Source organism: Nycticebus coucang, chromosome 2, assembly GCF_027406575.1.
Source record: "Nycticebus coucang isolate mNycCou1 chromosome 2, mNycCou1.pri, whole genome shotgun sequence".
Taxonomy (NCBI): Eukaryota; Metazoa; Chordata; class Mammalia; order Primates; family Lorisidae; genus Nycticebus; species Nycticebus coucang.
The window spans coordinates 78,866,386-78,878,378 of record NC_069781.1 but is presented as its reverse complement, the minus strand read 5'-3'; the positions used below and the strand labels follow the sequence as shown (position 1 = coordinate 78,878,378).

General features: G+C 41.2%; 1 protein-coding gene across 1 annotated transcript; it reads right to left on the bottom strand.

Moving 5' to 3' along the window:
• Nucleotides 1–1,649: 1,649 nt before the first annotated feature.
• Nucleotides 1,650–2,987, bottom strand: LOC128571226 (forkhead box protein D4-like 1). The gene has a single exon (XM_053570948.1). The coding sequence runs from the start codon at nucleotides 2,985–2,987 to the stop codon at nucleotides 1,650–1,652; it is 1,338 nt and encodes a 445-aa protein (XP_053426923.1).
• Between the last annotated feature and the right edge of the window lie 9,006 nt (nucleotides 2,988–11,993).

Here is an 11,993-nt window from a genome sequence, read left to right as displayed (position 1 = left end):
TGCCAAAAGAAGTGCCAAATGATTTCGTAGAGAAGGGAAGCTGGAGTAAAAACCTCCCAATTAAACTACTGTAAAAAAAACGGGTGTCTCCATGTTTTCCCTACCTCCCAAAATAAGACATGCACAGCTGGGGGTGGGAATAGATCCAGGAACATTTCCACGTTCGCGGAGTGGCTTCCCTGAAAGCTGCATGGAATGCAATTTTTTTGAGACGTGAATCTGTTCTGTACAAATTTGTTTTCTTAAAGAGTCTCGATAGGCCTTCTCACCTTGTTTCCCTCCCGCTACGTCACCTGAGGCCAAGTAACAGCTAAACCTTTCTGGTTGCAAAGTGCTTTCAGAAATTTTTTAAGAAGAAAAGTTTAGAAAATTCTAATGCTTTAAAAAACATATACTCAGGGCGGCGCCTGTGGCTCAAGGAGTAGGGCGCCGGTCCCATATGCCAGAGGTGGCGGGTTCAAACCTAGCCCTCTAGCCCTGGCCAAAAACCAAAAAAAACAAACAAACAAAAAAAAAAAACATATACTCTATCGCCCTCTATTTTCCCTGAATATTTTGGCCACTACATTGCAAATTGATCTCAAACGGCCCTTCGGTTTATTCAGGAAGAAAAAAAAAAGCACTTTAGAAAGATGGAAAATAAATGGAGAATTATATCTAATCCTCTTCTAGATATAAATACTAAATCTCCTATTTTTTTTTTTTTTTTTGCAGTTTTTGGCCGGGGCTGGGTTTGAACCCGCCACCTCTGGCATATGGAGCGGGCGCCCCACTCCTTTGAGCCATCCTATTTTTAAAGCCAGGACTTTTTCAACCTCAAATATTCAAAAAATTAAAAAGCCATATTTAAAAATGAAATGTTTCTGCTATCTATAATAAATATGAATTGTACAAATAAATTAACTGGGAGAAAAAAAGAGAATATAAGTTTTAAAAGAAGTTTCATGGGCACAATGGAAGTGTATGGCACACCTCTTGGGTGTGGAACATGGTTACAAGGGGGACTCTACCTAACAAATGCAAACATTGTAACCTATCTGTACCCTCACATTAACCTGAACCTTAAAATATTTTAAAAATAAAAAATTCCATTTATAAAGTGTAATAGAAAAACGAAGTAGTGCAGTAACTTAAGATTTTATTTCATCTATATAGCTAGCCTTAATTTTAGCTCCATTAAAGATGGCACCTTAGACACAGAGATAAGAAATATAAATGTTCTGAAATTGAAAGTTTACTTATATTACATATGGTTATCAGGAAGACACGGGGGTTGTCACCATTTTGCACTCGACTTGTGAATAATAAGTTTCTTGAGCGTAAAGGAGGAAGAACATGTTTTGTATTGGAGACTGTTTTTCTTTTTAGACCTGAAATAACACCCCACTCACGTTCATAGTTCCTCGGGAAATGTGCAAATCCGGAAAAGTCGTGGAGGTGACAACTGAAGGCAAAGACGTGGCGACTAGACACCCTTCGGAGTTGGCGTTTAGGTTGTCCTAAAAGGAACGGGATCCAGTTAGTCCTTTGTAACTGTTTTGCAGTGGGGTGAGGGGACAAAACTAGTGCTTGCTGCGGGTCGCTCGCCCTCCCACCCGGCTCCAGGTGTGCCCTGCATGGTCGGCCAGGTAACTGGGTGTGAATGCCACTCAGTAGGCTGGAAGGGTTCCCTCTCCGCTCATGGGGGCGGCCGGTGATGTCAGCCTAGAACCCTCTGCGGAGGTCTGATACTTCAGCAGGGCTGCGGCAGCGGACGAGTGATGATCCAGCAGCCCTCCCTTGCTGGGAGCGCAGCTGCTGGCACAGTCCTGCTGTTGACGCTGCTGCTCCTGCTGCAGCAGCAAAAGCCGTCGAGCGGCGGCGGCAGACACGTGCAGCAAGGGCGCGGTGGCCTGGGGATTCAACGGGCAAGACGGGCGCTGTAGCAGGTGGCAGTACCCCCACGGGGCCGGGGGCAGACTCTGCGCGCTCCCTGTACCTCCTCCCCTGACCCCTTGCATGATACTCTCGATGCTGAAGGAGGTGCATCCACCTTCCCGTCGCGAAGCCAGACCCTTGCCCCCTTCCCAAGGCTGGGAGCCCACGGAGGGCTGAAAGGCCGGGAAGACTCCGGGCCTCGCCAGGTCTGCCCCTTCCGATTTCCTCCGCACCGCGGCACAGGCTGGGGCCGAGAGCAGCAGATAGCAAAGGGGATGCGGGTGCAGCAGTGCGGCCGGGCGGCTGCCCGGGGCGGCAATGGGCTGAGTCCCCGGGACAGGAGGGGCTAGGGGTCCGAGCAAGAGACCTGGCTGGGGCCCTTGCAGGACGCTGGGTGCAGCGGGCAGAGGGAAGGGGCGATGCAGGTGGGCTCCCGGGGGCGGGTGGTGGCGCTTGAAACGCTTCCTGCGCCGGAGAAAGCTGCCGTTGTCAAACATGTCCTGGGAGGCGGGGTCCAGGCTCCAGTAGTTGCCCTTGCCCGGGTGGCCCGGCTCGCGGGGGATCTTGACGAAGCAGTCGTTAAGCGACAGGTTGTGGCGAATGCTGTTCTGCCAGGCGGGGAACTTGCGACGGTAGTAGGGGAAGCGGCCGCTGATGAAGGCGCAGATGCCGCTGAGCGTGAGGCGCTTGTGCGGGCTCTGCAGGATGGCCATAGTTATAAGCGCGATGTACGAGTACGGGGGCTTTGCCAGCTGAGGGGCGTCCCCAGAAGACGCCGCAGACGTGGTCCGTGCCTTGAAATTGGCGCCAAACTCCGCAGGATTGCTCTGGCGGCCGCCGCCCTCGGGGCGCTCTCGGGGAAGCGCGCCCGCGCCCCGCCGCGCCCTCTGCGGCTCCGGCTGGTGCCGCAGCTCTAGAAACCGCCCGCTCGCCTCCGACTCCTGGTCTTCCTCCTCCTCCGCCGCATCTTCGTCCTGTCTCAGAACACCGATCTCACCATCTTCGCGGTCGGAGCCCCAGAGGCTGCGCTGCCGTGTGGAGCGCGGACGCTCAGCCCTTGGCAGGTCCATGGAGGAGCAGGTCCTGCAGACGCAGGCGAGGTGGCGGCCGCTCTCCTGGCTTGGGGTGGGCTGGGACAGAAGCCTGGATGAGAAGCAGGAATGCTCGCGGTTACCCTGTTAGGGGTTGGTCCGCCTGTTCTTCCTACCCTGTGTGGACTGCCCCCTTTATACCTCTTCTTCCCTACTTCGAAGCAGTGCCACTCGGACGCATCCAATGATGAGGGTCAGCTGTGCAAACACCCCGCCCGGGAAGGGCCCTCAGCCCCCTCCTCCTTGCGCCCACCCGCCACCAAGAAAGATGCTCCATACTTCGGGTTGACCTGTCTTTGAATGGGCTCTATTAATACGCTTTTTAAAAAGGACAAATGAAAACGAGGTAGGAAAATGTGATACTCATTATGGCCACCTCGACATGCAGCTCTCTCTAGAGGATAGAAATAGGGGGACACTGAAATGTATACTGCGTTTGTAAAAGAATGTGTGACAGTTAAAAGTATATTTTCGTGTTTCATAGCTGTTCAATAACCCACTTTCATTGTCCTCCTTGAGAATGGTATGTTGGATTTCTAATGTTTTGACTATATCCCTGGAGCGCAAGGGGGAGGGTGTCGGGGTCTGTTGTGTTATCACTACTACTACCCTCCTCCCCCAAAATGTTTTCCTTGACTCGAATTTTCAGAAAAGCCTGAAATGTCGTAGCATTAAATTGTGGAAGTTTAGGGTCGGGAGGAAGCCAGGCGGGCTAAAGAGGAGTCCTCTAGCCCCTCACAGCAGTAATCCTCCAACTTCTGTGAACATTTAACCACGGTACAAAATACATTTTACACCACGATCTTACACACACGACATATATACATAAATGCATTCCACAAAGCAATATACTACGAGGATCACTAATAATTCTTTTCCTTTTTTGTAAATGGCCACAAATAACTACATTGATTTTACCACATACTAATATGGACCCAGCTTGAAAACTCCTGTTTTCACAAAGTGGCCTCTCATAGAAAAGATGCACCTAGTTTATGAAGGCTTCTTTCTCCCCTCCTTCCTTCCTTCTTTTCAGAAATGTTTGCTGTAATAATAATAAAACTTGGAATTTCACTGAGGCAAAGGATGGGCCACTATCAATGGCTTTCAATCACTGGGTCATCATTCAAGTATCCACCATGGAGAACAGCAGTATGACAAGAGCTGTTTAACTCACTCACCTGAGTGGTGTTGAAAGGCTTCCTGCACCAGGGAAAGTGTTTTGGAAGTAACAAGAGTTTTATTTATTTATTAGTAACAAGTAAGCACTTGTTTTAAAGTAGCACTACAGTGAAATAATAGTTTACTGTTTGTTATATAACTAAATAGTAAGGCACAGTATATATTCATAATTTAAAAGCCACCTACTGGGGAAAAATTTCTGGTGGCATCTAATAAAAAGGCAGCATGAAGAGTTTAATACTGTATTACACCACTGATTGCCAACAGATAGTGTTTATAAAATGACAATTTTCAGTGAGAAATCAGATACCAACTACATGGGCAAAACATAACAAAAAGTAGTTTAAAGTAGCCAGTGTCTTCCAGATACCATTTAGAAAATAGCTTTCTTACAGATCTTTTCAAAAACTTTATCCTCTTTACTCCTGAGGTTTTTACTAAGTTTCCCCATTATATATGCAGCTTAGAGGACAAATAACATGTTTTCAGCCTAACGATTTGTGTTTGAATCCCAGATTTAACAATGACAATTTGTGCAATCTACAAAAGGAAGCTCTAGGAGGGCCAGGACAGGTGTGTCATTCAGCTTTAAAATCCCAAATGCCTCCCTCTTGCAGCCCCCTACAGGTGAGGGACATCTCCCATCAGTTTAGAAATCCGATTACCTGAGAAAGGGAGTATTGTTAGTTTTCCTACAGTCAACTCCTATAGGGGTCTAGTTTATTTAAAAATGAAAGGAGAAAAGTGCTCAAAAACACCCCCGCCCCCCATTGATGGAGGTATGTCAAACAGGGCACAGGGGACAACTCAAAGAGTTCCCAGTGGCCAAAGCTGGGATAATTAGAGCAACAAAATAAATCAGTATTGGATTATAACCAAAAGTATAAAATGTGTCCACACACATAAAGGGATTAAATTCATAAATGGAAAGAAACACACAAAATTCCTTGCAGAATTTCAAATAAATAATGAAGATTCTCCACCCTCAAGGAGCTAGAGCCAAGCTCCCCAATCCTTCAGTGCAGACTGTGCAGTGATTTCCTTGCAGAGTAACTTTACAGTGGAAAAACCTAAAGTATTACACTGGAGAAGTGATCAGATGACAGAGTCAGTAATAGTCATAAATCATGTTGATAGTTTATACCTTAGGTGTGATGCGATAAAGAGGAGGATCACCCCCAAATCCTCAGTCTAATTATAAGCATCAAATTCTATTAATAAATAATAAAGGGACATCTGTGTATCACTACTTCTGAAAACTGTGAAAATCATCAAAACAAAGAAAGTCCAAGAAATTGTCACAGCCTAGAAGAGTCTAAGGAGACATGATCATTAAGCATCCTGGATGGGATTCTAGAATAGAAAAAGAACATGAGGTAAAAACTAAGGATATCTGAATAAACTATGGACTTTAATTATCAATACTGGTTGACTAAGTATAACAATTATACCACACTATTGTGAGATGTTAGTGGTGGGAGGATATGGGAACTCTGTACTACCTGCTCAGTTTTTCAGTAAATCTAAAACTATATCCATTAATACGAATTTAAAAAATAAACATAAAGCAAAAAGGACAATAGCCAAGAAATAGAAACTCAAATGTGCAAATCTGATAAGTAGATAAGCAAAATGTGCTATTTCCACACAATGAGCTATTATTCAGCAATAAAAGGAAAGAAATACTGATACGTAGATGAACCTTTTGAAAACACTGTCCAAACAGCCAATCGATAGACAGAAAGTGGGTTGGGGGGCAGGCCAGGGGGAAGGGAAAATAACTGCTAAGGGATTTAGGCTTTTTTCTTTTTGGGTGATGAAAATGTTCTGGACTTAAATACCGATAATAGTTGTCTATGGATATTCTAAAAACTATGAATTGTACACTTTAAAAAGGCTAAATTTTATGGTATGTGAAGTATATCTAAATAAAGTTGTACCAAATATATCAGTGTAAAGACAAAGAGCTGTAGCGAAGAAAACTAAGTTGAATGCTTGGTTCAGACTATATACTGGAACATCATTCTAAACAAGAAAAAAGACAAAGGAACTCTTACTGCCCTGGCTCATCAATTTTGTAGCTCCGGCAACATTTAACATGCGGTCTAGTGCATAGTGGGTACTCAATAATGTTTGGTGATTACCTCTTTCCTAAGGCTAAATAGTTGTGGGGCTTTTTCTAGAACAAAAGTATCAGGGGTTCATAAGATGCCATCCATCCTGGTTTGAAAAACAAACCTTTCTGAACTAATCTATAGAAGGGATGGTGATGTCTTGTTGCTCCTTATTCCAACCTAAAAATTAAAGGCAATTTGATCATCAGCAGAGTTAAAGGTAAGGTTGGTTCTAACATTAAGACTAATTCTGAATTCCAGCATATCTTTCTTATCAAAGCAGTGAGTTGCCAGACATTCAAGGGCGGAATTCATTTCTTTTCACATCACCCCTACCAGTTTTAGAGCTGGGAAAGTCATTTCAAAGCAATCTACAAATAAAGTTTTCCCATTTATACCAAAGGAAACAATTCTTCAATTCTGCTTTCATAGAAAGCAGCCTAGCCCATAATGTTCCAAAGTATTGATCATTTTAAAGGCCTTTTATTTTATTGATGATTGCCTTATAAAATTCACATTCTAGGGATTATAACCTCTAGGAATAAAGATATTCTTGTTTATTCTCAACAGCTACCCAAGTCTGTAAGAACACTTTTTAAAAATTAAGATACTGTATATCTGCTTGAAGCAAACAGCCAGAGAATGAATTCTGGATAGTGTGAAAGATAATTAAAAGCCCCTCTGCTGCAAAGTCTGCTTAGGAGTCTAACAAGAGGAAATAAGCTATTTGAAGGATCTTTTCTAATTCACACATTATTGATAAATGCTGAGGGGGACACTGAAAGGTATCAAGCACTTTTTACCAAGGCGACCCTTTCAATTACCTAGTCCACCCTCACAACTGGTGCTAACGCTTTCTACAGCTATCTTAGACTCAGTACCAATTTTCTTGCCCCTTTCACTAACAGCTGGAGAAAGTGTCAGCAACAGTCATTTGTTTTGAGGTATGCAGAAGCTTGAACTGTATGTATCCAGCCTTGCTGGAAAAGTGAGACTCACACCTGTAGAGACTCTGTTCAGGGTGCTTTAATCCTTGGAACAATTCAGAGATTTGCATAGTTACCCTCATTTTATGAACAAGCGGCAGATCTCAGAGAGATTTAGTGATTTATCCTGTGTTCCTTAATAAACTATGAAAGTTTGGTCATCATCATAAGACCAGCAAGTCTTCTATGGCAAGTAGAATAATGGCCCACATCATTATTATTATTATAAAAATAAAACCCCTTCAGGATATCTATAGCAAGTTCCAAAGTCTCCTGAAGGTAGAGTTTAAATAAACTATGGCACTGATTATTGAAAAAGACTTCATTTGGGGAAAGTAAAAATAAAGAATAGTACAATGCACCCTTAGATATATATATATATATATAAACAGTATAAAAAAGTTTAAAATCCAAAATAAAACAGTGAGATCTAGACTGGCAAAAGTTAATACGCTTTCCAACTTTCCACCACGGTTGCCTTTTTTTTTTTTTTATTAAATCATAGCTGTGTACATTAATGCAATCATGGGGCACCATGCACTGGTTTTATATACAATTTGGAAATATTTTCATCACACTGGTTAACATAGCCTTCCTGGCATTTTCTTAGTTATTGTGTTAAGACATTTATATTCTACATTAGTAAGTTTCACATGTACCCTTGTAAGATGCACCATAGGTGTGGTCCTACCAATCACCCTCCCTCCACCCATCCTCCCCCCCCTTTCCCTTTTCCCCATATTCTTAGGTTATAATTGGGTTATAGTTTCATATGAAAGCTATAAATTAGTTTCATAGTAGGGCTAAGTACATTGGATACTTTGCTAAGAAGAGTATGTTCCAGCTCCATCACGGTTACCTTCTTCCTGTTCTCCCAACACACTCTGCTTTTGCACGATTTGCTCCGTTTATGTAGAGACTTCTCCTCTATTTTTAAATGGCTCCTTGTCATTTGGTTTTCAGGAGCCACTTCTCATCAGAGAAGCCTTCCAAGACCACTTGGTCTAAAGTTGATCTTTATTTTAATCAGTCTGCTGAGCGTTGCATCCTCCTTTTTCATTTATGTATAACCCCCCACCAGAACATAGCAACATGACAACCTGGCCTTTATTTGTTGGATGCAATTTCAGCCTCTACACTAGTAGATAGGCAAACTGGAAGCTCTTAAGAAATGTTGTTAAATAAATGTATTTTATGTTAAACTATGCACTTCTGTACAGCAAAGAATAAAAGAGATTGGTATGTACTGTCATGGAAAGAGTTAAGACGAGTAGTTGAGTTTTTTTTTTTTAAGCAAAATCCATTATAATACATAAAAAATGAAGTTTTAACATTATATGCACATTATAAAAATAAAACCTTTCCTTAAAGATATTTATGGCAAGTTTCTAACTTCCCTGAACCAGCAGCTTAAGTATGGCTCTGATGTTTGGAATAATTCACTTTGGGAAACATAACGTGTAAGTGAAAAGAAATGTCTAAAAAGACAGAACATCGGCTTAGCTCTAACTATAGACAGGAATTGAAGGAGAAGGGTTGGGGCTACTAACTTCATCTGTAATACTGCTTTTTTGTTTTGTTTTTTGAGACAGTCTCACTATGTCGCCCTCAGTAGAGTACCGTAACGTCACAGCTCACAGCAACCTCAAATTCTTGGGCTTAAGTGATTCTCTTGCCTCAGCCTCCCAAGTAGCTGGGGCGCCCGCCACAATGCCCAGCTACTTATTTATTTTTTTTGGTTGTCGTTGTCATTGTTATTTAGCTGGCCCCGGCTGGGTTCGAACCCACCAGCCTCAGTGCATGTGGCCGGCACCGTAACCACTGTACTACAGGTGCTGAGACTATAATGTTGCATTTTTAAAATAAAAATGTATTCATGCAATACCTGTATAATAAACAATAATTAAAAATACATACATTTTTGAGCAAAACATAAATTCTATAGTTTTATAAATATGGATTTATAATATAAATGTTTGAAATAAGATATAAATAATGTAGATTAATGTACATTATTTACATTTCTCCCACAACAGGACCACTAATTATAACCTGTTTTTTATGGTCTAGAACAGAAAAATCTAGACAATTATTTGACAAAGAATATTGTAATTGTGACCACATTAATTATAAAACAAATTTAAATTGCTAGAAAGAAGAAAATATTTACTCAGGCTTTGCTATGTACTAGGAGCCAAGCTGGGTGTAACAAACCCATTTAATCTTTGAATGGTTGGTATTACCACTATCTACTAATCTCAGAGTAAATGCTTTGCCCAGGATTACACAACCAAGAAGCAGAGCAGCTGGAATTAAAGCCCCTCTAACTCAAAAATCAGATGACTTTCTGTTGAACAATTTGCTGCCACAAAATAACTGTATTCTCTCAACCATGAACTAAGAGAATAGATTCAGAAGGCAACTGGGTGAATACACAGAAATTATACTAAAATGGTACAGAATAAAGGAGAAAGAAGATCTGAATTATCAAACTAATTGGTAGACCCAAGGAATACAACAGCAATAACCAACTTGAGATAATTTGACCAATTAGCTTTCTACCTCCAACCACTGAAACCATCCCAAACACACAAATGTAACTCCTTTATCAATATTCTAGGGAAAAAATTCTGAAGGCCATTTTGATAACCTTCTTTGACATTTAATACCACTAGTAAAATCCACTTAAAACTAAAAGCTCTACAAAAGGAATCTTTTATTTATTTATTTATTCTGTAGAGACAGTCTCACTTTATCACCCTCGTTAGAGTGCTGTGACGTCACAGCTCACAGCAACCTCCAACTCCTGGGCTTAGGTGATTCTCTTGCCTCAGTCTCCCAAGTAGTTGGGACTACAGGTGTCTGCCACAACGCCTAGCTATTTTTTGGTTGCAGTTTGGTGGGGGCTGGGTTTAAACCCGCCACCCTTGGTATATGGGACTGGCGCCCTACTCACTGAGCCACAGGTGCCACCCAATAGGAATCTTTTAAATATATTACAAAATAAATAGCTTAAGTTTCATTACACTGATTTCCAATAAGGCTCAGAACTGATTAAGAATAGATGAGTTTAATTTCTTCGACTCAGATTTCTACTACCCTGTTTCCCCAAAAATAAGACAGTGTCTTATTTTAAGGTGTGCTCCCAAGGACGCGCTAGGTCTTATTTTCAGGAGACGTCTTATCTTTCCTGTAAGTAGGTCTTATTTTCGGAGGATGTCTTATTTTCGGGGAAACGGGGTACTTTTATGTCTCTAGCCACAAGAAACCTTTTATTTCACTTCATAAAAATAGTGACATTATAGATCCTAGTTATCAAGCTTTTGTCTGATTGAAAATATGCAAATATCCTTTCCCATTGTGTAGGTTGTCTCTTTGCTTTGGTTATTGTCTCCTTAGCTGTACAGAAGCTTTTCAGTTTAATGAAGTCCCATAGAACTCAAATTAATCCACATGAAAAAAGCCAACAATCCCTTATATCAATGGGCAAGAGACATGAATAGAACTTTCTCTAAAGACAACAGACGAATGGCTAACAAACACATGAAAAAAGTTCATCATCTCTATATATTAGAGAAATGCAAATCAAAACAACCCTGAGATATCATCTAACCCCAGTGAGAATGGCCCACATCACAAAATCTCAAAACTGCAGATGCTGGCGTGGATGTGGAGAGAAGGGAACACTTTTACACTGCTGGTGGGACTGCAAACTAGTACAACCTTTCTGGAAGGAAGTATGGAGAAACCTCAAAGCGCTCAAGCTAGACCTCCCATTTGATCCTGCAATCCCATTACTGGGCATCTACCCAGAAGGAAAAAAATCCTTTTATCATAAGGACACTTGTACTAGACTGTTTATTGCAGCTCAATTTACCATTGCCAAAATGTGGAAACAGCCTAAATGCCCACCAACCCAGGAATGGATTAACAAGCTGTGGTATATGTATACCATGGAATACTATTCAGCCATTAAAAAAAAATGGAGACTTTACATCCTTCGTATTAACCTGGATGGAAGTGGAAGACATTATTCTTAGTAAAGCATCACAAGAATGGAGAAGCATGAATCCTACGTACTCAATTTTGATATGAGGACAATTAATGACAATTATGGTTATGGGGGAGGAAGCAGAAAGAGGGAAGGAGGGAGGAGGGTGGGGCCTTGGTGTGTATCACACTTTATGGGGGCAAGACATGATTGCAAGAGGGACTTTACCTAACAATTGCAATCAGTGTAACCTGGCTTATTGTACCCTCAATGAATCCCCAACAATAAAAAAAAAAAAGAAAAAAAAATAGTGACATTATTTACTTGCTTTTTAAAACATTTTTGTTAATAACAATCATTTTATCTCTGCAATTGGCTATAGTTGTAAGGAAAAATGACAATACTGGAGATAGTTTTACTATTACTATTATAAATAACTTTCACGGGGGAGAAATTCAGTATATGTAAATTCCAAAGCCAATTCCGAAAGATATTTTTGAGAAACATCTGTCTCCAAATACACACACACACACACATATGTGCATATACACACACTTTAGGGAATATTTTATTGCATAAATGTAAAGTGTTTTATGAAAAAATGTTTTATGGTATAAATTTACTAAATTTAATGTATTCTGTAAAATAAATACTATTTTTAAAGCATACTGGAACTTAGAAGTAACAAAAAGAATAGATGCTTGAAATACTT

Excerpts from the sequence above, each read along its gene's own strand:
- LOC128571226 (XM_053570948.1), bottom strand. The coding sequence starts at position 2,987 with ATGGACCTGCCAAGGGCTGAGCGTCCGCGCTCCACACGGCAGCGCAGC.